Raw genomic sequence first — 26,423 nt, forward strand, 5'->3', positions numbered from 1 at the left:
TGCCAACGAACGTTTCTTAGCAACAGTGTTTAAACAACAACATTTTTCCTGCAATGAAGCCCTGTGTTGGCAGGCCATGGAGATGGAGGAAAAGTCGAAGAAAGTACTGACCCAGATAGCCACGTCCTTCGGCAAAAACTCTATCCAGGGAGAGACCGTGCAGATCGACACCGATCGCATGAGAGTCAAGATGGCCAAGACCACGGCCAAGAATGCGTTCTCGTGAGTGGGCATCTTTTTTTTTTTTTTCTTTTTTTTTGTTTTTTTGTTTTGTACTTTACCTGGGAGGGAGGGAGGGAGGGAAGACGGCTGTTGCGCCGAAGGAGTGGGTTGGTGGGTGGGCGACTGCGTGGGGATGGCGTTGGGAGGGTGGTTGATTGGCTAGTTGGTTGATTGGGAGGTGAGCAGAACGGACACGATTGGAACTGACCGTGCTGACGGAACAAAGAAGAGACTCCCAGTTCTCCTGCTGCATGGAAGCACGGAACGTGCTGCGCGTTGCTCTCAAAGTGTGCACCGAATGAGCGCGCTCTATATAAAAAAAACGTTTAGCTGTTATCATCATTGCTATTATCATTGTTATCATTAATTGTTTTTTCTTTTATATTTTTAAAAATTATTATTGGAAATCATCTGGTCTTGTCTTTTGTTAAGGACTATGACTCTCAAACTAGGAGGCAGGATTGCACTGGCTCTTAGTGTTGCAGCCTTGGGGGCTAGTTGGACTTCGGGAACCATCCACAACGCCGACTGTCCTAAAACCCTCTTGGCCGAGAGAGAGGGGAAGCAACTTGGGCAAGACACTCTCCACTATAATCAAACTTTAGCCCAGATGGTTGGGACAGCAGTTGCCTCCTCAGCTGTTCTGATGGCAATAGTCGAACACGACTGACTATCATACATCCTTTTTCTTCTGCTTCTTCTTATCATTATTATTATTTTATCATGGTTGTTGTTGCTAATGTTATTGGATCGTTTTCAGAGCCGAAAACCTGGGATTGGACTTCAGTTCTTCGGGCCTTAGCTTTCCAAACTTCAACGACATTTTCCCGGCAGGAATGGATGAAAACGCCACATTTGTCGTTCAGGTATGTCACAGGTCACTCAAATATACCACCATGTCACAGGTCATTCAGGTGTGTTATCCCACAGCGCATTCGAGTATAACATATGTCGTTCAGCTTTGCCATTGTGCCTCAAGTCTGTCAGGTATGTTGTGCTATTGATCATTCATGGTATGCTATTATGTCACAATCATTCAGGTATGTTAATTATGTCACAGGTCGTTCAGGTATGCCATCATGTCACAGGTCATTCAGATATGCCATCATGCCACAGGTCATTTAGGTATGTCATTATACCACAGTAATTCAGTTATGTTATTATGGCACAGTCATTCAGGTATGTCACATATCGTTCACGTATGTCACAGGTTGTTCAGATATGGCATGTCACAGGTCACTCATAAGCAGTTCAGGTATTTCATGTCCTTTGTCGCTCAGGCATGTCATGCCACTTGTTGTTCAAGTGTGTTGTCATTACCCTGCCACAACTATGTCGTGTGACAGATGATGATGATGTTGAGTATGACGACGACTGCAATGATGCTGACGAAGATGAGGGTGATGATGACTACGACCATGATGATGATGATAATGATGGCAACCATGGCAATAACAACGACGACGACGATGATGATAATGATATTGACGACGACGATGATGATGATGATGATGACAATAAAATTATTCATGATGACGACGACGATAACGACGACGATGATGATGGTACCCGAACAGGTGATTGAGGGGTCGGAGAACCCTCACCGCTACACGGACAAGGGCAGAGACATCCCCACCACCAGCCGCTTCGTGTCCATCGACATCAAGGAGGAGGACGATGCGACGGGAGGAGCGGGAGGGGCGGTGGCGGTTGCCAACACCGCCAAACCCATCTACATCACCATCGCCAACGCTCCCGACGCCCCGCCTGCCAGGAACTCCACTGTGGAGTCAGTGGGATTTTTTTTCTTTTTTTCTTTTGTTTGCTTTATGGTCTGAAGGGAAGTGTGTGTGTGTGTGTGTGTGTGTGTGTGTGTGTGTGTGTGTGTGTGTGATTGGGTGGGTGGGGGTTGGGATTGGTGTGTGTGTGTGTGTGTGTGTGTGTGTGAGTGGGTGGGTGGGGGTTGGGATTGGTGTGTGTGTGTGTGTGTGTGTGTGTGTGTGTGTGTGTGCGCGCGCGTGTGTGTGTGTGTGTGTGTGTGTGTGTGCGTGCGTGCGTGTGTGTGTGTTCTTTCTTCTATCGCTTTTGGTAACGTCTTTTCACATTGTGTGGTAATAGCGTGTTTGTGTGTTGGGTGGTGTTGGAGGGGGTGTCTGTGTATGTGTATATCATTATTGTTGTTGCTGTGTGTATAAATAATTGTTACTGCTGCTGTATGTGTATAAAATGGTAATGTCCAACTTTAGCAACATAAACTATATATAAATTGCTGCTGATGCTGTGTGTGTGTATGAATTGTTGTTGCTGCTGTGTGTTTATGAATTGTTGTTGCTGCTGTGTATGCATAAATTGTTGCTGTTGTGTGTATAAATTGGGGTTGTTGCTGCTGCTGCGTATATAACGTTGTTGTTGCTGTGTGTATAAATAATTCTTACTGCTGTTGTGTGTGTATAAGATGGTAATGTCCAACTTTAGCAACCTAAATTCCTGGTGCTATATGCACGGTATTTTTTGTGTATATTGCAAAGCAGGCATGGAGCATAACATGATTGATAATCATTTGATCTTTATCATCAGCTCTGAGTAAATTGTGCAGAAATTGCCTGAAAACCCACCGTCAGAACACCATACTGATCTGACAACGACACGCACGCTTTCCTGTACAGCCGCCAAAATTGCAATTGCAGGAAAGCGTGTGATGTCGTTATCAGGTTAGTAACGGGTTTTCAGGCAATTTCCGCCACAATATTTTTTTTTACCTACTCAAGAGTGGATAACAAAGGTCAAATGATTGTTATTTATGTTACACTTAATGCATTGCAAAAGACCCGAAATGTACCATGCATATATACATACATACATACATATATATATATATATATATTAATATAGCTCGATGAATTTAGGTTGTTGTTGCTACTGCTGTGTGTATGAATTGTTGTTGTTGCTGCTGTGTTTTTATATAATTATTGCTCTTGCTTCCTGTGTGCATACACACCGCCACACAGCCCTACGCTGACGAGCTGGACCAGATTCATGCTGCACAAGACAAGTATCGAGAAGCCGGGGTCCTCCTTCCACTTCACCATCTGCCCGGACCGGAACGACGTGCAGTACGTCGCCGTGGTCAGCTTGGGTGCCGTTCCGGACCCCGGTGCCGGCCTCTGCAACAAGTCCTTCCTCGTACCCGTCAACCTCACCGGTTAGTTTGTGTTGTTGAGTGAGTGCGGTGGGTAGGTTGGGTTGTGTGTGTGTGTGTGTGTGTGTGTGTGTGTGTGTGTGTGTGTGTGTGTGTGTGTGTAACCCGGGTGGCGGCCTATGCAACAGGTCCTTTCTCGTACCCGTCAACATCACCGGTTAGTTTGTGTTGTTGAGTGGGTGCGGTGGGTGGGATGGTGTGTGTGTGTGTGTGGGTGTGGGTGTGTGTGTAGCCCGGGTGCCGGCCTCTGCAACAGGTCCTTCTACGTGCCTGAGAACCTCAACGGTTAGTTTGTGTTTTTGCGCGGGTGGGGTGGGTACCAGGTAGGTGGGTTGGTGTGTGTGTGTGTGTGTGTGTGTGTGTGTGTGTGTGTGTGTGTGTGTGTGTGTGTGTGTGTGTGTGAGTAGGAGGGGGTGTGGGTTGGATGTGTGTGTGAGGGTGATGGTGGGGGAGATGGATGGGTTGGACGTGTGTGTGTGTGTGTGTGTGTGTGTATGAGGGGATGGGGCAGAGGGGCGTGGTGCTAGCCTTTGCAACCGGTCCAAACATGTTGGGTGGGCACCGGGTGTGTGTGGTTGAGTTGGGTTTGGTTTTGTGTGTGTGTGTGTGGGGGGGGGGGAGGTGGATGAAGGGTTGGCTGTGTGTGTGATGGTGTGTGGGTGTATGTGGGTGCGTGATGGGGTTGGGGTGGAAGGGCATGTGGATGTTTGTGTTATGTGTGTTTGTGTTTGTGTGTGTGTGTGTGTGTGTGTGTGTGTGTGTGTGTTTTGGGGGCGTGTGGGAGAAGTGTATGTGTGTGAGGGTGTGGTATTTGTGTGTGACTCTGTGTGTGTGTGTGTGTGTGTGTGTGTGTGTGTGTGTGTGTGTTTGTGTGTGTACGTACGTGCGTTTGTAGTTTGTGTGCGTGTGTAGTGTGTGTATGTGTAAGTGTGATGTAGAGTGTGTGTGCGTATGTGCGCGTGTATGTGTATGTTTATGCGTGTGCAAGTGCGTGCGTGTGTGTGTTTGTATGTGTGTGTTTATCCGTATATACGTGAGCGCGCGCGTGTGTGTATTCATGTTTGCATTCTAAGCGCGCGAGCGATCGAGAGCAAAATTAATAACAGTGTCTATGTGAAAACCTACACCCCTCTTCCCAGCCCTCCTCCCCGCTCCACCGAAAAAATATAAATTAAAAATAAACTCCCCAACAGACCCCCCAGCTGACGGCTGCACCACGCACTACCTGGACAACTACGAGATGGACAACTATGTGGGCGAGGCCTACGTGGGCGTGCGGCAACTGTCGGAGAGCGAGAAAGGCCTGGACGTCACCAACTGCACCGAGCTGCCCCGCTGGATCAAGGGCGCCGAGAACGCTACGGAGTTCACCGGGGGATACAGGATCACTCTCTTCTCCACGGCATGCTACGTGCTGTCTGACGGGGATGAGGATTGGAGCACGGATTCTTGTAGGGTAAGGGGTTTGTCTTGGTGGGGTGGTGGGCGGGGAGTCATTCTCCTGTTTGTCACGTTTCTCTGTTTTTTTTTCTCTTCTGCTTGGTCGTGTGTGTGTGTGTGTGTGTGTGTGTGTGTGTGTGTGTGTGTGTGTGTGTGAACAATCTTTTGGTATGACGTATGACATACGCACACATACCCCTTCGCCCCAGCATACACACACACACAACAACAACAACAACAAAAACAACAAAACACCACTTTCACACCCACCGCAGACACCCTCGCACACTCCCAAAACAAAACAAAAACAAAAGCAAAGCACTAAGTAAAATAAAAACAATATTTCCTCTCTCACCTAATCGCATCTTCCACCCACCCCCCCCCCTCTCCTCCTCCTTCCATATGTATTATGATAGTCGTGTCGGACTATGATCATCAGAACAGCAGAGCAGGCAAACTGCTGTCCCGACTATTTGGGCTTGGCCAACTAGCCCCCAAAGCTGCACCACTAAGAGCCAGTGCAATCTTGACTCCCTAGTTTGAGAGTCATAGTTTTTTCACAAAAGACTAAGCTGTATATTATTTCCCATTGCAATGGAGAAACCATTGATCACACCGCTCTCACTTTGCTGTTGGCCCAACTATAAACTTACTGCCATACGTATATATACATACATACATACATACATACATATATATATATATATATATATATATATATATATACATACATATATCTATATATATATATATATATCTACCAGGTGTACGGAACGACGAGTTTCGAAAGCACAGTCTGCGAGTGCAACCACCTGACCACGTTCGCGGGTGGCTGGGTGGTGGTGCCCAACACCATCGACTGGGACTACGTGTTCAGCAACATGGACTTCTTCAAGAACCCCACCCTCTACATCACCGAGATGGTCATCGCCTTCGTCTACATCGTCTCCGCCATCTGGGCCCGCCGCAAGGACAAGAAAGACGTGGAGAAGGTCAGTGGGGGTGGGGGTGGGATTGCATTGGGGATTTTTTGACAGAGGAGGAAGGGGGATGGGGAGGAAGAGGCGATAACGTTGCTTTTTTTTGTTTGTTTTATTTTTGTTGAATAAATTTTGCTCTCTCTCTCTCTCTCTCTCTCTCTCTCTCTCTCTCTCTCTCTCTCTCTCTCTCTCTCTGTGTGTGTGTGTGTGAACAATCTTTTGGTATGACGTGTGTGTTGCATGCACTGATGTTGTACTTGAGGCAATCTTTCGGCCCTTGTCGAATGCATGCTATTATAAAAACAAAAGAGGTCTGTGGGTTTGCATGTGTGGCAAACATGATGCATGCTAGGTGGCAGTGGGCAGGTACACACTTACATATATTCATACACGTGCATACACGATGTACACACGATGTGTGTGTGTGTGTGTGTGTGTGTGTGTGTGTGTGTGTGTGAGAGAGAGAGAGAGAGAGAGAGAGAGAAGAGAGAGAGAATGGCGAAGGGCGTATGGAGGGACCTGGAACATTTTTTATTGTTGTTGTTGAGAAATTTCCAGGATTTTATTTTCTGAATATACAGCTAGGTGTGTGTATGTGTGTGTGTGTGTGTGTGTGTGTGTGTGTGTGTGTGTGTGTGTGTGTGTAATTAAACAATTTTCAAAATCGTTTATTCTGTATTTGATTAGGGATGTATATAAGGGGGGTGGAAGGTAGATTAGCAAAATCGTTTTTGTAGCTTGATTTCCTTCGACACTTTCGAGATACTACTTGACTGACCTATTGAATGGCTGACTGACCGAAAGATTGGCTGTTGGGTTGTATTCTGCAGCTTGGAATCGCCCCTCTGGTGGACAATGACCCAAAAGACAAGTACTATTACGAAATCGTCGTCGTCACAGGCATGCGCAAAAACGCCGGCACGGACTCCAAGGTGGGTAATAGCTACTGCTCTTAGGACCGGAAGAAAGAAAAATAAGAAGGAAAAAAAAAAACTGCCTTGATTTACCCGTAACCTTATAAACTGGTTTGCATGTTGGCATGGAGTTGGGGGGTTAGGAGTCGGTGTAGGTGGGTTGGGGGGGGGTGTGTTAAAATAGGGGTATGTATCATTAATGCTAATGATAGTCATGGGAGTGGGTGTCGGCGGTTGTTTTGATTGATTCTTTTCCTTCCCCATCCTCATTACGATGGTCTCAATTTGAGCAATACACTTTCGATTTCGTATGCATTGTGTCCTTTTAGTTGTGACATCCTGTCCATCTGTACGTCTGCCTTTGTCTCTATTATCTGACCTTGAAAATGACTTGTAGTGATAACTACGATGACAATTCCTTCCTTTTTTCTTTGATAACTGCACGCCTTCAACTAGTTGAAGATTCTAGCATAATAATTTTGGGGTTCCGGTTTGCTGCTCTGTAGGGAATGCAGTCAGTGCTAGCCTATCGGAGGGGGGTGGGTGGGAATGGGAACAAAGAGAGTAGAGGCCACCACACTCACTATTTCAGGCCTATAGGCAGGCAGAGGTAGGCCCCAGTTTGTAGTGGGTGGGAAGGGCATGGAAAATGTGGGGATGGGGATTGGATGGTTGGGGGAAAGGGGTGGGGGGCAGGAAACTGGAGATGGGGGGAGGGTGCGGGGTGGGGAGGTGGGGGGTGGGGGAGTAAGGTCAGATGACGGATTGGAGGCCCACCACTGAGGCTGATGTTACTGCCTCAGGTAGGATCTTGTTGGTGGTACGTGGTGAGAAAGAGAATCGCCCGTAGTTCTGGTAGCAGGACTCTGTGGCATACCGGTATTCTCGGGAGCCTCGGGTGTTATGTCCTGGTTGTTGTATTTTGGGCGTATGGTTGGTGTTGATGACCATGTCTCCATAACAACAACAACAACAACAACGACGACGACGACAGCTGTGATAATGATGATGCAGATGATGATAATTGTTATGATGACACACAGGTGTTCTTCATTCTATCCGGAGAAGAGGACGAGACGGACGTTCGGGAGTTCAGTGACAGCAAACGTAAAATCTTCCGCCGGGGTGAAACCAACGGCTTTTTGATGGCACACACCAGGTAACACACGCTTACTCAGACACACACGCACACCCCCATCCCCACCCCTACCCGACTTCCCCCAGCCTCCTAAACACACGCGCAAGAGCACGCGTACTTTTCAAACACTCACACAAACAGCACAGTACATTCACTTTCCTCATCTTAACTTACCTTTCCTTTGCGTTTCTTTTTTTTTTCTGCTTCCGATCTCTTTCCCTTCAGCTTGCTTCTTTCTCCTGTTCTTTACAGTGATTATTTTCCCTTCAGTTGCCTGTGTGTGTGTGTGTGTGTGTGTGTGTGTGTGTGTGTGTGTGTGTGCATTTGATTGTTTCTTGTCGTGTCTGTGTCAAACATCAAGAATCAAATTAATTCATCCATACACCCATTCCTTTCCCCGTCCCGCGTGATTGTACAAAGACCATGACCTGGTTACACCATGTACACCATGACCTGGTTACACCATGTACACCATGACCTGGTTACACTGTGACCTGACCATACCGTGTTCATCATGACATGGTTACACCAAGACCTGGTTGCACCGTGTTCATCATGAACTGGTTACACCATGACCTGGTTACACCTATACATCATGACCAGGTTATACCGTGTACACCATGACCTGATTCCACCATTTACACCATTTCCCGGTAACACTATAACCTGGTTACACCATATGCACCATGACCTGGTTGCACCACGTTCATCATGACCTGGTTACACCATATACACCATGACGTGGTTACACCATGTGACCATGACCTGGTTACACCATGTTCATCATGACCTGGTTACATCTTATACACCATGACGTGGGTACACCATAATCTGGTTACACCATGTTACAATGACCTGGTTTCACCATGTTAACATGACCTGGTCACATCTTGACCTTGTTACACCGCGTTCATCATGACCTGGTTACACCATGTACACGCGATTTGTATTTGTATTTGTATGTGTATATCTTTTTATCACAACAAATTTCTCTGTGTGAAATTCGGGCTGCTCTCCCCAGGGAGAGCACGTCGCTATACTACAGCGCCACCCATTTTTTGTATTTTTTCCTGCGTGCATTTTTTTTTTTTTAATTTGTTTTTCATATCGGAGTGGGTTTTTCTACAGAATTTTGCCAGGAACAACCCTTTTGTTGCCGTGGGTTCCTTTACGTGCGCTAAGTGGATTCTGCACACGGGACCTCGGTTTATTGTCTCATCCGAATAACTAGCGTCCAGACCACCACTCAAGGTCTAATGGAGGGGGAGAAAATATCGGCGGCTGAGATTCTCTCGCTTCCTAGACGGACGCGTTACAAGTAAGACATCACTCCACTATGGTGGTTACACCAATTTGAACATGACCCGGTTACCTTGGCACAGGCCTCTGGGCTACCTGAACTACGCCCGCGTGTGGCACGACAACTCGGGTAAGGCCAACATGGGCGGCTGGTACATGAACTACATGATCGTGCGCGACGTTCAGACGGACGAGAAGTGGGTCTTCATCGCTGACAAGTGGTTCGCTGTGGAGGAGGACGATGGGCAGGTCAGTGAGCAGTCCGTGGTGGTGGTGGTGGTGGTGGTGGTGGATGTCTGTTGCGTGATTTCTTTTAAGAAAGCATATGTTGTGTGGCGTATGTGGATGGAATCTCACTCTTTGAAACTTTTTTTTGTGTGTTTTTTTTTTTTTTTTTTTTTTTTTTTTTTGTTCGCTTGTCGGCTACGACTCCCACCTTCTGTCGTAGACACACGAGGAGGTTTTTGTTTTATTTTATTTCATTTTATTTATTTATTTTTTTAGAATACGTGCAGGAGCGTTTTTACTCCCTCCATCTTTTTCTTTCTTTCTTTCTTTCCTTCTTATCTCTTTCTTTCTTTTTTCTTTCTTTCTCTCTTCTTCTTCTTCTCCTCCTCCTCCTCCTCCTACTACTACTACCACTCCTCCTTTTCCTCCTCCATCTCCTTCTCATCCCCGTTCTTCTCCTCCGTCTTCCTCCTCCTTCTTAGTTGGGCATTTAAAGTAGTGACGAAACCAGCTGCCCAAGAGGTGATGGGTGGGGTCCAGAAAAAAAGATGGGGCTTTCGGGAGGTTGAAGTGTGGGGACAGAATATGGACTCACTGCCCACAGTGGCCGTAAAATGGCTATGGGACCTTTCACCTTTAACCTTTGCCCTCTCACACTCCCCACCCCCACCCCTACCTCCAACACCCCCCACAGGTGGATCGCATCATCCCGGTGGCCACGCGCGAGAACATGACCGAGTTCAGCCACATGTTCGCTGAGCGCACGCGCAAGAACCTGGCCGACGGGCACCTGTGGTTCTCGGTGGTGGCCCGCCCGCCGGCCTCGCGCTTCACGTGCCTGCAGCGCGTGTCGTGCTGCCTGTGCCTGCTCTACGTCAGCATGCTGGCCAACGCAATGTTCTACAAGACGGCCAAGGAGGACAGCGGCAACGGGTTCACCCTCGGGCCCTTCAGCATCGCTCCGGAGCAGGTTGGTAGCAGTAGTAGTAGTAGTCGTAGTCGTAGTGTAGTAATAGTAGGAGCATCAGCATCAGCAGCAAGAGCAGCAGCAGTAGTGTCATTGGTGGTAGTAGTAGGAGGAGGATGAGCAGCAGCAGCAGTAGCAATAGTAGAGAGAATGTGAGCAAAAGACACAATATGCCCAGGAACCACACACACACACACACACACACACACACACACACACACACACACACACACACACACACACACACACACACACATGTGAGCATTCATCGAATGTTTTAAGAATGGGAAAAAATGTCCATGACACACATAATGTTTTTGTTTGTTTTTTGTTTTTGTTTTTTGTACGCATACTGTGTAATTTTTGTATTCTTGTGAGTATGTATCCTGTATCTTGCATTTGAAGAATGCTACCCACCCCCCGCCTCCCCTCAAAAAAAAAAAAAGATTAAAAGAAAGAAAGAAAGAAAGAAACGTGAAAGGTAGGAAGATGGACGTCCCAGTATAAAAAAAAAAGTCGGGAAATATGCTTGGAAGACCCACGGAAAGAGAAAGAAAATTCTCTCTCTCTCTCTCTCTCACTCTCTCTCTCTCTCTGTATATATATATATATATATATATATATATATATATGTGTGTGTGTGTGTGTGTGTGTGTGTGTGTGTGTGTGTCTTAGAGAGAGATTTTCACATATATCTGTGATTGTTTTTGCTTGATTTGGTAGACATTTACTTTTAATGAATGTGAGAGGTGCTAGTGTGTGGGGTTACATTCGCGTGCACGAGTGTGTGTGTGCATGTGTGCGTGCATATGTGTGTGCATTTGTTTTCAGGTGACTACAGTCACACGTTATATTGAGAATTGAAAAATTAAATCGGGTTTTTGGTTCATCGCATCGTTTCTGGTCTTCTTCATCTTCTCCTTCTCCTTCGATCCTCCTTCTCCTCCACGTCTGTCGGCTGTGTGTGTATCAAAACCTGGGTCTTAGCAATTTTGGATTTCCTGTTTTTTGATTTTTTTTCTTTGGTATATGACAGATCTTTATCGGGATAGCCAGCAACATCATCGTCTTCCCCGTCAACTTCATCATCATCACCCTGTTCCGCAAGGCACGGCCCCGCAAGCTTCGCCCTTCCCGTGTGGACGAGGCCATCAAGACTGCCCACGATGGACCCCGCACTGAGGCTTCGGTCACAGATATTAAACCTGAGGTGTGTGGGTGGGGGGTGGGGGCGGAGGGGTGGGGATGGGTAGGGGGATGTTGGAGGTTGTGTGTGTGTGTGTGTGTGTGTGTGTGTGTGTGTGTGTTTGGTTATATGTGGGGGACAGGGGGCGTGAAAGTTGAGTGGGTGTTCGTTGGTGCATGTTGACTGACAGAGAGAGAAAAAGAGCGAGAGCGAGAGACAGACAGAAACAGAGAGAGAGCGTTAGAAAGTTGATGTCCGTTAACTGCAACGCTGATAATCGAACAGACAGACAGACAGACACACACACACACACACACACACACACACACACACACACACACACACACACACACACACAGAGAGAGAGAGAGAGAGAGAGAGAGAGAACTCAGAATTCAGAACTGAGAACTCCAGACGTTTCTTATTCAAGGATTAAGATTTTAGGCATGGCCTATTTTTCCAATCTTTCCTCGCAAAGCTACACCATTTACAATAGCACACACACACACACACACACACACACACACACACACACACACACACACACACACACACACACAGAGAGAGAGAGAGAGAGAGAGAGTGAGAGAGAGAGAGCGTCAGGAAGTTGATGTCTCATTATCTGCAACGCTTATAATGATAATAATAATCAGACATGTGCTTTTTATACATGACAGTCAGTCTGTCCGTCACCTGTATCTGTAGTGTCTGTGGTCTATTGTTTTGATCAGGTGAGCAGCATCTTCAGCGTCAGCCGGCCCAGCTCCATGATGGCCAACCCCAAGCCCCCCCGTCCTGAGTCCTCCCTGTCTCGCCCCGGCACCTCGCTGTCCGCCCGCGCTGATGCCACCCTGCCCACGTGAGTTCGAATCCACCACCCGTGTAGCCCACATTGTGTTATGGTGTCTGTTAGTTAGTTAGTTGGAGGAAGGTGGCAGAATGGTTAAGACGCTCATCTGCCAATACAGAGTCCGTGAGGATCTGGGTTCGAATTCCGCTCTCGCCCTTTCTTCCAAGTCTGACTACCTACCTACCGTACCCTTCTACCTACCTACTTACCCACCTATCTACCCACACACCCACGTACCATCCTACCTATTTTGTCACCCTTGGCAGGTAGTAAGGGTAAATTGCCTTCGGGTTTGTAGACCCGTGGGTAGGCTCTTTTGTTCCTGAATGCCGGATACTGCTTACCCTCGGGCAGTTTGCCTTGCCTCAGGCAGATTACCCACAGGTACACATTTACCCGCAGGCACGATGGTCTCTTCAATACGGCCCCTGTACTTACTAGCACTTCGACCTGTGTGTGCAGGAAGAAGAAGAAGTCCAAGAGCTTGCCCTGGTGGTGCAGTATCATCGCCTGGATCCTGCTGTGGGTGTCGGTGGCCGTGGCGGCCGCCTTCGTCACCTTCTACGGCGTTAGCTTCGCGGACGAGACGTGCAAGAAGTGGATCTCCTCCATGCTTGTGTCCTTCTTCATGTCCGTCTTCATCACGCAGCCCATCAAGGTGTGTATAATCGTTGCTGCATATTTATATTTGTAGTTGTATCACTCTTTTTTATCACAACATATTTCTCTGTGTGAAATTCGGGCTGCTTTCCGTCCCGAGGGAGAACGCGTCGCTACACTACAGCGCCACCCATTTTTTTGTCTTTTTTCTGCACGCAATTTTATTTGTTTTCCTGTCGAGGTGGATTTTTCTACAAACGTTTGCCAGGGACAACCCTTCTGTTGTCGTGGGTTCTTTTACGTGCGCTAAATGCATGCTGCACACGGGACCTTGGTTTATCGTCTCATCCGAATGACTAGGGTCCAGACTACCACTCAAGGTCTAGTGGAGGGGGAAAAATACTGGCGACTGCCGGCGTGATTCGAACCAGAGCGCTCAGATTCTTTCGCTTCCAAGGCGGACGCGTTACCTCTAGGCTATCATTCCACATGGTGCAGAGTGTCAACGAGAGACCTATGTCTGCACTGTGACATGCCTGGAAACGAAACGAGTATTGTTTGACCCAGAGAACTGAGTTCCTGTTACACATATATAGACTTACGTTTGCAGTGTCTGAAATGACTGCTGTTTTGACCCAAGGCATACTGATTTTTAGGGCAGCAATGAATGTGTGTGTGTGTGTGTGTGTGTGTGTGTGTGTGTGTGTGTCGTCTAGGTGTTCCTATGTTTGCACTGTTTGAAATGATTACTGCTTGACCCAAAGTACAAGACACATTACATTTCTAGTTCAGCAGTGATTGTGTTTGCGTGTGTGTGTTGTCCAGGTGTTCCTGATCGCCATCTTCCTGTCACTGATCATCAAGAACCCCGGGGAGTCGGAGGAGGACGAGGAAGAGCAGGACGAGGAGAAGACCAAGCTGGCCAACGATGAGATTCCTCTTCACGACCTAAGCGCCGACGGTCAGTGGCTACCCTTGTCCGTCCATCCGTTGTTGCCCGTTAAGAGTGTGTCGTGTGCATGTTTACTTGCGAGTGCCCAACACAAACAAGCACACACACACACACACATACTTGCAAATTTGCGATCCCCTGACGTCTGAGTGGTGTGTGTGTGTGTGTGTGTGTTTGTACGCGCGCACTCGTTCGTCAGTGTGCGTTTGCAGATGTTTGTTTGGCACAACAAATCATGTTATACAACGCTGACAAAATATACTCTCCATATAAAGGGAAAACAACAACATAACAAATTGTTACTTGACTGCGCTGATTGCTCGAGCTGTGGACAGATGCGAAAAAATGTTTTAACTTTTTTCCATATCATGTTTTCATTAGAGCTGTCTGATTTGTGTGGGTCTCGGCAAAATGACACGTAAAACATTGTGGACGGATTTTCCTTAATTTTTTAAAAAATTTTTTACGGATGTGTCATTTGTGAGCCATGACCCAAGGGAGTCGATTGTGGTGGTGTTCCAGGGTAATTTTTAAAGTTAAAAAAAAAAATTAATCAATTATTCATTTATTATCTTTTCAATGAATGTTACGGCGATAATTAGAGAAGGATTCACCTTGGAAGATAGGGTGTGTGACCAGCGGTTTCTTGAGAGCTGGGGGAGGTAATAAAAAAAAAACTTGTCACATCGGGATACGTACAGCAGTTGTGGTGTTGGGGAGGTAATCAGAAATTTGATCGTCATTCGCTCTGCGTGGCACCACATTACTGTAAAATCCTTTCACATTTTTGCACTCTTAAAACATACATGGCAGACCTTTTTTCTTATTTTCTATCAGTTACAGAATGTTTTTGGGACTTTTTTTTTTTAGCCTAATATCTACAAAAGAAGAGATCGCAGATAACGATGCCGCTGAATGTTTGTCAAACTACGTCGAAATAATTAGAGAAAAATCCAAAACAAAAAACAGAAATGTTATGATGATGATGACTATGTTGAATTCGTATTTTAAAGGGATCCATCCTGAGACCCACGTCCGCTCAGTTTTTGTTTGTTTGTTTCTTTCAAACCACGTATCTAACTCCAAACCATCCACTCCCCCTTCAAACAGTTAGACAACCCTTCCTTGACTTCCACTACGTGTGGTTCCTCTGAAGAAGAGGTATCAGAAACCCTTCAAACAGTTAGACATCCCTTCCTTGACTTCCACTACGTGTGGTTCCTCTGAAGAAGAGGTAACAGAATGGTCAGGACACTTCTCCGTCAGTACAGTGTCCGCGAGGGTCTGGCTTCCAATCCTAGTGTCGACCTTTCCTCCAAAATTTGATCACAAAATCAAACAGAACGTCTTGTCATTCGGATGAGACTATGAACCGAGGTTCCGTGTGCAGCACGCACTTGGCGCACAGAAAAAAACAACAACACCCATGGTGACTTAAGTGTTGTCCTCTAGCAAAATTGTATAGAAGAAACACACTCTGAAGTGTACATAAATATTATATGCATGCATTCAAGGCCTGACTAAGTGCGTGGGGTTATGCTGCCGTCAGACATCTGCCCAGCAGATGTGGTGTAGTATGCATGTATTGGTCCGAACTCAGTGACGTCCCCTTGAGAAACTGAAGCTGAATCTGTTGTATGTGATGTAAGGCATCTGCCTAGCAGATGTGGTGTAGCGCAATAGTATGAATCTGTCCGAACGCAGTGACGCCTTCTTGAGAAAACTCAAACTGACGGGCGCTATAGCCGAGTGGTTAGAGCGTTGGACTTTCAATCTGACGGTCTTGGGTTCGAATCTCGGTAACGGTGTCTGGTGGGTAAAGGGTGGATTTTTTTCCTGATCTCCCAGGTCAACATATATGCAGACCTGCCAGTGCCTGAACCCCTTTCGTGTGTATACGCACGCAGAAGATCAAAGACGCACGTTAAAGATCCTGTAATCCATTTCAGCGTTCGGTGGATTATTGAAACAAGAACATACTCAGCATACGCAGTGTGACTGCCTACATGGCGGGGTATTTAAACATAACGGTCATTCACGTAAAATGTTACATGTCTGTCTGAGTGTGTATGTGTGCGTGCCTGAAATCTGATTGAATGACACAGGAAACGAATGGTGCGCGCCCAAATGACAGCCGTCGGTCGGCTCTTCCCAGGTAGGCAGCCTGGCTGTATTTGTAAAGCGCTCAGAGCTTGATATCCGACCGAGGATAATCGCTATATAAGTATCCATATAAGATAAAATCAAACCGGAACTGATTCTCGGCAGGCTTCGGGGCGGCCAAGCCTCGCAAGATCGGCTACAAACCTCCGGACCGCAGCGAGTTGGAGGCGGCTCGGCAGAAGCGTCTGAACGAGATCCAGATGTGGTCCATCGTCCGCGAGGTGGTCATCTACTCCTTCTTCCTGTGGATCCTGCTCGTCATCAGCTACCGCCAGCGCAACAGCGACACCTTCCTCTACAAGGACACCATGGAGCGGGTGTTCATCATGAACAACGAGACCGACATTGACTTTGGCAAGGTGAGCTGATGGGGTCTTTATTTTTCGCAAGGTGAGCTGTGGTCTTTATTCTTTTTTTTGTTTTTTTGTTTCAAGACTGACAATATTTGGCAAGTTGAGATGAGGTCTTTATTTTCGGCAAGGTAAGCTGGGGTCTTTATTTCTGGCAAGGTGAGCTGAGGTCTTTATTTCTGGCAAAGTAAGTTGAGGTCATTATTTTTGGCAAGGTGAGCTGGGGTCTTTATCTTTGACAAGGTGAGCTGGGGTCTTTATTTCTGGCAAGGTGAGCTGAGGTCTTTATTTTTGGCAAGGTAAGCTGTTGTCTATTTCTGGCAAGGTGAGCTGAGGTCTTTATTTTTAGCAAGGTAAGCTGAGGTCTTCATTTTTTGCGAGGTGATATGGGGTCTTTATTCTTTCCTGTTCCGAAATGGACACCAACTTTGGCAAGGTGAGCTGGGGTCTTTTATTCTTTTTTGTTTCGAGACTGACAACGACTTTGGCAAGGTGAGTTGAAGTCTGTATTTTTGGCAAGGTGAGCTGGGGTCTGTATTCTTTCCTGTTTATTTTATTTTTTTTAACTTCTTCTGACCGTGTGTTAGCGGCTTTTATATTCTCATGTTGGATTTTTACTTTGTTTGCTTTTCCTTCCTCCCCTTCTTCTGTCCTCTTCCACTGATCTTCCGCACTTCCTCATACACTTTATTCTTTTTCTTGTTTAATTAAGATCGAGCTGATATAGCGATAGTAATGATTATCACGATGATTTAATGACGGGTTTTGTGTGTGTGTGTGTGTGTGCTCGCGCGCGCTCGCGCGTCTGTGTGCATGTGTGTTTGTGCATTTGCATGCGTATGCTTGTGGGGGGTGGGGGAGGGGGGCAGGGGGAGTGGGGGTTGGGGGGGTGAAGACGACATTAGTGACGTCAACCGACGAAACGGGAGTAATTATGATGCTGATGCTGACGACGATGATAGCATTAATGCGCACCCGCATGATGATTGATGATAATGCTGCTGCTAATGCAAACAAACAATGAAACCACCATGTTGCAAAACAACAACAACAACAACAAAACAACAACAACAAACAACGACGGACGGACAGACGACAAGACAACAATGACGATGCAATACCGTCGACTTTCAGATCCGCAACGTGGACGAGTATTGGTACTGGGCCAAGTCGGGAATGGTGAACGGGATCCGGGCCGGCCCTTATTACAACGACTACCCGCCGCTCATGCTGCGGGGCTACGTCAACGACAAGGTCTCCAAGATCCTGGGCTACGCTGTCATGAGACAGCTCCGCGTCCAGCCCAGTGAGTTTCGGGGGGTGGGGGGGGGGGGGGGGGTGCGGTGGGTGGGGTGGGGGGTTGATTAAAAAACCGCTGCTGTTTTTTTCTGCTTCCCCCAATTCGCGCAGTTTTGTCGAAGTTTTAAAAAGAAATTACCCCCCTCCCCCAATAATATATATATATATATATATATATATATATATATATATATATATATATATATATTTTTTTTTTTTTTTTTTTTTTTTTTTTTTCAATTCAGCCGTTCCTAGCACACAATAAATGAATAAAAGAACGACAATTATTAGGCAAAAGAATTAACTTTAGAAAACATTGGAAAGAGTGACAGGTTGGGTTTTTTTGTTTTTTTTTTAATCACGTAAATATAATCCGGAAAGGCACAACTCAAAAAAAAAAAGTCGCTTCAGGGAAGTAAATGCAAGGTAACCGTATGATATTGCATGACATGATTATTGCCCTTAGGCTGGTTTTAGTAAAGGCGGAGGGAAGGAGGGAGGGAGCAATCATCATTATCAATCAAGGAATAATGCTTCAGAGACGCTATGTATGAGGAGTTTGTGTCGAAGATACGCATCCGACAAGACGCAATTTATGGAGTGAGATCAGCAAGTTGCCTGGTATTGTAGGAGCACTCAGTCAGACAAAATAGGTGAGTGAAATAAAGTTACTTGTGTACAAGGTCATAAACAGAGATGATCAAGTGCGCGCGCGCGCGCGGGCACACACACACACACACAAACACACACACACACACACACACAACACACACACACACACACACACACACACACACACACACACACGAACTGACACTATTTTATTGTCCATACAGCGTTAAGGCCCTTTAGACAATGGGGATATATATATATATATATATATATATATATATATATATATATATATATATATATATATCGAGAGAGAGAGACAGAGAGACAGACAGAGAGACACAGAGAGAGAGAGAGAGAGAGAATATAGGCATTGGCAGACTGCATACGACGTTTCTGTCCACGAGACGGGAACCTGTTAATATGGCAATGCAATGCAGTGACAATACAACTAACAAAATTGATAATGATAAGTATGGTGACGACCAAAACCCACGGAGATGCCAATCGTGATCATGATCATGGATGATGATTCTGTTTTTGTATTGTGTTATTTGGTATCAGTCGTATTGTATCTCTTTTCTCTCCACCCGAATGGCTAGCAGGCAGCACACCACCACTCGACTTCCATTAGAAGGGGGAGCGGATAGTGGGAAAGTGTTGAAAATCCTGGTCCATCAATGTGATTCGAACCTTCGGATACTCTGGAAATTAACAAACAATGGGGCCAAGAGATGAAATGGTTAACAAATAGTTAAAGAGTGGTAACTCTCTCCATTCACAACGTACGCAACTTCAAGTCAGTGCTGCTTAGGCTACCGATTCAGCGAGCACACAGGTAAATAAAAGGTACATTGGAACAAACCCAGACACTTCTTCAAAAAGGAAGCGCCGGGCCTGTCCTTATACCGATCATCTGACATTTGTACACAGCAGCAAAGACAGAAGAAATGTGCAAACACAAATATGCTTTTATCCAAGACTGGCAAAGCCTCTTTAATCCTGAACAAGCCACACAGAACACATGGACAGTGCAGAACAAACACATGGTTGCCTCGGTGGTTTTTCAACTGGAAATTAACAGACAATTGATACTCTGTTGCTCGTCGGACACATTACTACTTGGTCACCGCTTTATCATTTTGACAATGATTGTGTGTGTGTGTGTGTGTGTGTGTGTGTGTGTGTGTGTGTGTGTGTGTGTGTTTGTGTGTGCGTGCGTGCGTGCGTGCTTGCGTGCGTGTGTGTGTGTGTGTGTGCATGCAGACCTGTGTGAGATGGACGAGCGGATGATGGCGGTGATCAGGGAGTGCAACATCGGCTACGACATCACGGACCAGGAGGAAGGCGCGTTTGACATCGGCTGGAAGCCACGCACTGAGAACAGCACTGTCAACGATACTGCCGAGTGGTACAGGTAAGGTTGAGGGAGGGTGTATATGGGTGGGAGGGGGGCGGGGGAGGGGGGAAGGGGGAGGCGGTTGGCGGGTGCGTGTTGGAATGTGTGTGTGCGTGTGGTGGCGGCGGGGCGGTGGTGGTGGTGGTGATGGCGGTGGTGTGTGTGTGTGTGTGTGTGTGTGTGTGTGTGTGTGCCGCCTCTCGTGAGTTTTCTTGTGATCAATGTATTTTTGCATACATGCGGGCTAGCGTTTAGTGTGTGTGTGTGTGTGTGTGTGTGTGCTTCCATCTGTCTATGTACGTTTCAGCTTTCTTTGCACGTAAGCATGCTTATCATTGAATGAACGTGCATCTATACAAATGTATGTTGATAGGAACCCCCCGTCTACGTTACGCAAAATCGCACACGTGCACATGACAGTGAAAGGCCCGACTACCACAATATATTCCCCTCCAGATACATGGACTTAGAGCGTGCATCTACATCTGTCTACCTACTTGAGCACACGTCTTTTTTTGTGTGCATGACGTGAGCGTGCATCAGTTCCCGTGTATGTTTCTTTTTTTAAGAACCCCTTGCAGTCACAAACATGCAAACGAAACGTCAAATAAGAACAACAGCAACAACAACAAACACTGACAGACACGCCCATGTATTCCACCTACCTAGTACCTACCCCAGTACGTGCACATGGAAATCGAAGACCTGGCTTCCGTTTTTGAATCTCTTAACAGCTACACGGACTCGGACACACTGAACGGGTATCCCTACTGGGGTATGCTGAGCGTGTACTCGGGTGGAGGCTACGTGGTCCCTCTGAAGGGGGACCGGACCACCCTGATCGAGCTGATGAAGAGGTTGGAGCAGGAGAAATGGATCGACCGCTACACCAGGGCCGTCTTCGTGGAGTTCACTACCTATAATGCGCAGGTTCGAATTTTTTTTTTTTTTGGGGGGGGGGAAGGGGGGGGTTATGGGGGGGGGGGTGAAGGGGAAGGTGACACTAGTGTACGTGATACGTTCATTCATTCGTTCGTTCATTCGTTCGTGTGTGGGTGTGTGTGTGTGTGTGGGGGGGGGGGAGGGGGGGTCTGTCTTTCTTTCTTTCTTTAGATTAACGTCTTTTCACTGTTTAGCGATATCAGACGGGGGGGAAAGTGTGTGTATGTGTGTGTGTTTGTGTGTGTGTATGTGTGTGTGTGTGTGTGTGTGAGAGAGAGAGAGAGAGAGAGAGAGAGAGAGAGAGAGAGAGAGAGAATGTGTGTGTGTGTGTGTGCTGCAGGCTTGGGAAAAATGTACAAAAACACCAACAACAAAATGGGTGGGGCTCTTTGTGAAGCGACACACTCTCCCTGGAGAGAACACACAGGATTTCACACAAAGGAATCTGTTGTGACAAAAAGATTATTACAATACAATACAATACAAGACAAGACAATACCATACAGTAACATACTATACCATACCGCACAGCACAGCACAACGCAACGCAACGCAGCGCAACACAACATTACATTACAACGCATTACGATACAATTTACAAAACAATCCATTACAGTCCAATCCAATACAACGCAACGCAACACAGTACAATACAATATATTACATTACAATTCAATACAACACAGTAAATGCAGTACAATACAATGTTAGACAATGCGATACAACACAGCACAGCACAATACAATTACAATACAATATAGTACATTACAATGGAATGCAATTCAGCGCATTACATACAATACATTTACAAAACAACACAACAGCACAACACAATAGAACAAAGCATAGTACAGTACAGTACAGTACAGTACAATACAACAACACAATACAATGGAATACAATACAATACAATACAATACAATGCAATACAACCTCCTGCAGGTGAACCTGTTCGGCATCGCCACCATCCTGGCCGAGTTCCACCAGACAGGCGGCGTGGTGCAGAGCTACCGCTTCGAGCCCGCCATGCTGCTGCCCTACATGACCTCGGCCATGCTCTTCCAGCTGGTGTGTGAGGGCGTGTACTGCTGCTTCATCATCTTCTTCATCGTCAGGCTCATCAGGACCTTCATCAAGGAGAAGCTCGCCTTCTTTAAGGTTAGGTTTTTGGGGTTTTTTTTTGTTTTTTTTTTTTTGGGGGGGGAGGGGGGGTGGGGGGGGTGGGCGGGGGGGTTGGAGGTGAGGGGGGCGGGGGGGGGTGAAAGTGGTGGTGGTGGTGATACCGGCTCATTTCTTTTTTTTTTTTTTTTACGCCTCCTTATCCTTCTCGTCCTCTCCCATGTTCTGGTTTTTCTTGTTCCTGATCTTCTTGTTATTGTTCTGTTCTTCTTGTTCTTGTTCTTCTTGTATTTGTTCTTGTCCTTGTTGTTGTTGTTTTTATTCTTCTACTACCCCTCACCCTTCTGCACCTCCCCATCCCTGTCTTCATCCTCTTCTTACGCTCACTCCCCTCCTCCTCCTCCTTCTCCGTCTCCCCCTCCTCCCCATCTGTCTTCGTCTCTCTGTGTTATTTGTTCCACACATACATATTATTTTCGTGTGAGACAACAGATTACAGCCCACAGCTGCCTTTCTTTTCTTTTTTACAGGGGTTCTGGAACCTGGTGGAGATGGGCATCATCGCCATGTCTCTGGGCGCCATCGTCATCTACTTCTACCGCCTGTTCGAGACCAACAAGCTGACGTCCCGCTTCAAGGAGACCAACGGCCTGGACTACATCAAGTTCCAGTACGTGGGCTACTGGAACGAGATCTTCACCTACATGATCGGCTGGACCGTCTTCTTCGCCACGCTCAAGTTCATGCGCCTGCTGCGCTTCAACAAGCGGATGTCGCTGCTGGCCTCCACGCTGCGGAACGGGGCACGGAGCCTGCTGCACTTCAGCATCATCTTCTGGATCGTCTTCCTGGCCTTCTCCATGCTCTTCTTCCTCAGCTACATGACCATCGACATCAAGTACTCCTCCTTCATCGGCTCCGTGGTGTCGGGCATCCTGATGATGATGGGCAAGTTCGACATCTATACCCTGACCATGGCCGAGCCCATCCTGACCCAGGTGAGTGGTGCTGCCACCCCATCCCACCCCCAACCCCCGAAAACGTGTGAATACAATACAATACAATACAATACTTTTTATTGTCATAGAACGTTCAAGTTTATAAGACATGATGGAACATAAACATGAGCAAATTGAGAAGAGAAACATTCGTGAACAAATTTCACCAGCCGTGTGTGTGTGTGTGTGTGTGTGTGTGTGTGTGTGTGTGTGTGTATAAGCGTTTAGAAGAACCAATGCACACGTTAAAGATCCCGAAATCTATGTCAGCGTTCGGTGAAAGTTGGAAACAAGAACATACCCAGCATGCACCTCTCCGGAAACGGGAGTATGACTGCCTGCGTGGCGGGTGTAAAAACGGTCATACACGTGAAAGCCCACTCGTGTATACGTGTGTCACAGCTCACGAAAGAAGAAGAAGAAGAAGTGGTGGTGCTGCTGCCTTAGGAGGCTCTTTCTGTGGCGTTTGTTCTTAAATGGTCGGGTTAAATCGTTGTGAAAGAAACGTTGATCAAGAAATTTGACGAAGTAATGAACCCGTCTTCCATCTCCTGTGCCCATCAAATTGTGCACCTTTCATTTTCTTCAATCAAATATCTGCCCCCCCCCCCCACCCCCCCTTTTTTTTTAGCAGAGTGAAAGCATTATTTTGTTCAGACAGGAAAATACATTTTGAAGGAGATATATTTTCTAAAATCCCCAGTCGTACTGAACACGATGCCCCGCCATTCTTATGACTTCTCTCTCTCTCTGACCCGCTCTCCTACGTTTCAATGTGCATGTGTCACACCCCTTCAGTAAGGGGCTTTGGCTTTCATTTGAATAAAACTTTTCGTTTCGTTTCGTTTCTCACTCTCCCTCCCTCCCTCCCTCTGTCCGGCAGATCTTCGTGTTCCTGTTCGTGGTCTCGGTGACCTTCATCATCGTCAACATGTTCGTGTCCATCCTGAACGAGACGTTCAGCGCCGTGCGGGACGACGTGTCCAAGCAGTCCAACGACTACGAGATCATCAGCTTCATGATCTCCCGCTTCAAGCGCTTCACCGGGATGGGCCCACCCGCCAACACCACCCTCACCCCGGAGGAGATGAGGAACCAGGAGCTGGAGCAGAGGTGAGCTGCGTGCACTGCATGGTCGGGGTCGGGGTCGAGGGACGGCATAAGGGGGACATGGTGGGGCATTTTTGCGGTGGTGTCCCCCCCTCCTCCTCCTCCAGTTTCGCCTCTCTTTCTGAATCCCTGCCCGGGGCCTCGTTCCAAGATTCGGCTTTCGAACTAAAATTTGTTTCATGCCGATTGCCCTGTTCCCTAGTTCGCCTATGTAACTGAGTTGCTAACATTTATTCGTTTGTGTGTGTGTGTGTGTGTGTGTGTGTGTGTGTGTGTGTGTGTGTGATAGAGAGAGAGCTCGTGTGTGTGTGTGCGTGCGTGTGTGTGTGTGTGTGTGTGTGTGTGTGTGTGTGTTAAACACGCACACACAAACATACACATATAGACAAACACAGACTCGCACGCACGCACGCGCACACACACACACACACACACACACACACACACACACAACAACAACAACAACAACAACAACAACAACATCACAACATACTTACTCAACAATCACAATGACGTTCATAACCCCTACTACCCCCACGCCCCCAACAACCCCACCTCCCCACAACCCTCACATTCCTTCCCCTTACCTCCCCCAGGTACGCGGAGGGACGAGGCAACTCCTGCGTGGATGACTTCCCCGAGCGCATCGACCGCCTGCTGCACTCCATCTCCAACGTGTACATGGAGCAGGAGCAGATGTCGGCCATGATGGACAAGCGGGGCTACCAGCACGGGCTGGGGGCCAAGGGCTACGACAACCCGGGCTACGTGGGCCCTCGAGGCAAGGCCACCGGCCTCTCCAAAGTGGACACGCACTAGACCAAGAGATCAAGAGATCCGAGAGGTCCGACGAGGGCAAGACGCGGCTCCGAGGACTGTCTCTCTCTCTCTCTCTCTCTCCCTCGCTTTGTCTGGGTTCTATCTAATGCGGTCAGTCGTGTTTAATGAAGTCACTGGTTTTTCTTTTCTTTCTTTTTTGAACTTTGTTGGGGTTTTTTTCTATAGCGATTCTCCAGTCACTTCTCCCTCACATCGAGATTTTTCAGTAAGGCTGCCCGTGGTTTGATTCAATCAATATAGAGGATTGGTGAGTTTCTGTTTGTTGCTGACATAACCGACGCATTGAAGAACAGGAGCTTTCCGCAGCTTCTTGACGACCGTCACGAAAAGATAAATGAATGGAAATGATATTTTCTGAAATACCGAACAAAACAAAGTTTAAAAAAGAAAGAAAGAACGGCAACAACTGAACGAAAACCTCGATCCTTGTATGAAAATGTTCCATTCCTTGATGAACTTTTAGAAAAGGTTATGTGAAATCGAATTTATAATGTGAAACAGATAAAGACAGTTACTTAGTTTTGAAACACACTTACAGTTTATGTTCAAAGAAGTTCCGTAACTTTACAAATACGAAAAGACAGAAAACATTTCACAGGGCAAACTTTATGGTTAAGATATTTATATATATATATATATATATATATATATATATATATATATATATATATATATATATATATATAAACATCAAAATTTTCATACAGATTAGTGACTGAGATTTTTTTTCCCAGAGATAAAGAAATTAAAATGCTGTGGGTTTGTTTTTTTTTTAAATAAAAAGCATCATAAATGAAACGATCCACACAGCTGTATAACTTCAGATGCAAGCAGGTCTCGATGCAAGGGGGTGTCACTAGAGAATCGGCCACTCTTGTCAGATGTTGCCATTGAAAGGACGTGAATTTCAAATCTTTGCAAAACGAATTCCCTTGTGGATGGTATATTGTTTCCATGGCAACAGAAGGGGTAGTGAAATGGAATCCACCAAACTCAACAGCGCCAGTTTGTCCACCTCCGGATCGACGGTTATCTAATGCACTGGCCAAGCATTGACGATTCAGCCCTATATATTTTTTGGTTGTTTTTGTTCCCTTAGAAATAGTTTGAGTGTACGATCAGTGGTAAATGTTTGTGGTCACTTTGACCTTTTCATCATATCGTATGTTCGAACTTGTTGTTGCCCTTTTTCTTTTCAATAAAGAAAACAATGAGTGTCACTCAGCCACATAAACACATTCAAAGGAGAAGCATTTGGGAGGGCGGATGGTGGAGGTGGGGAGTGTACAGGAAATTATAATGCGTAATGAAATGAAGACGAAATGTCAGTGTATATTGATCTGGAATCAATCCAGATCACAAAACAGCTATCGGATCCGATGTAAAATATTGTGTTCTGTTTTTCTTTCTTAATGATCGGCAATGTCTGTGATGACCTGTTGGTGGAGGCCAGGCGTGGTCAGAGGAGGTGTCATATTAAGCTGTGCAGTTGTGGTGCCACAAATCCGGAATGGTTTGGTGAACAGCTTCTTCAGTTGACAGTCGTTTAATTTTTTTCCCCTTTTTGACAGGGAAACATCACACACACACACACACGCACGCACGCACACACGCAC

At 46.5% G+C, this 26,423-nt stretch overlaps 1 protein-coding gene across 1 annotated transcript in view; it reads left to right on the plus strand.

Moving 5' to 3' along the window:
• Window positions 1-24,839, plus strand: part of LOC143292611 (polycystin-1-like) — a 116,409-nt gene extending 91,570 nt beyond the window's left edge. Inside the window, exons 37-58 of the mRNA XM_076603067.1 lie at window positions 74-222; window positions 983-1,088; window positions 1,800-2,011; window positions 3,231-3,424; window positions 4,615-4,877; window positions 5,626-5,853; window positions 6,672-6,773; window positions 7,799-7,914; window positions 9,276-9,441; window positions 10,115-10,390; window positions 11,424-11,597; window positions 12,305-12,432; window positions 12,886-13,081; window positions 13,849-13,984; window positions 16,244-16,497; window positions 17,623-17,794; window positions 19,666-19,816; window positions 20,533-20,728; window positions 21,683-21,898; window positions 22,390-22,857; window positions 23,741-23,970; window positions 24,564-24,839. Coding sequence (XP_076459182.1) covers window positions 74-222; window positions 983-1,088; window positions 1,800-2,011; window positions 3,231-3,424; window positions 4,615-4,877; window positions 5,626-5,853; window positions 6,672-6,773; window positions 7,799-7,914; window positions 9,276-9,441; window positions 10,115-10,390; window positions 11,424-11,597; window positions 12,305-12,432; window positions 12,886-13,081; window positions 13,849-13,984; window positions 16,244-16,497; window positions 17,623-17,794; window positions 19,666-19,816; window positions 20,533-20,728; window positions 21,683-21,898; window positions 22,390-22,857; window positions 23,741-23,970; window positions 24,564-24,786 — 4,356 coding nt within the window. The 3' untranslated portion in view covers window positions 24,787-24,839. The remainder of the gene's footprint in view (window positions 1-73; window positions 223-982; window positions 1,089-1,799; window positions 2,012-3,230; window positions 3,425-4,614; window positions 4,878-5,625; window positions 5,854-6,671; window positions 6,774-7,798; window positions 7,915-9,275; window positions 9,442-10,114; window positions 10,391-11,423; window positions 11,598-12,304; window positions 12,433-12,885; window positions 13,082-13,848; window positions 13,985-16,243; window positions 16,498-17,622; window positions 17,795-19,665; window positions 19,817-20,532; window positions 20,729-21,682; window positions 21,899-22,389; window positions 22,858-23,740; window positions 23,971-24,563) is intronic.
• The last annotated feature ends 1,584 nt before the right edge of the window (window positions 24,840-26,423 follow it).

Source organism: Babylonia areolata, chromosome 18, assembly GCF_041734735.1.
Source record: "Babylonia areolata isolate BAREFJ2019XMU chromosome 18, ASM4173473v1, whole genome shotgun sequence".
Classification (NCBI taxonomy): domain Eukaryota; kingdom Metazoa; phylum Mollusca; class Gastropoda; order Neogastropoda; family Buccinidae; genus Babylonia; species Babylonia areolata.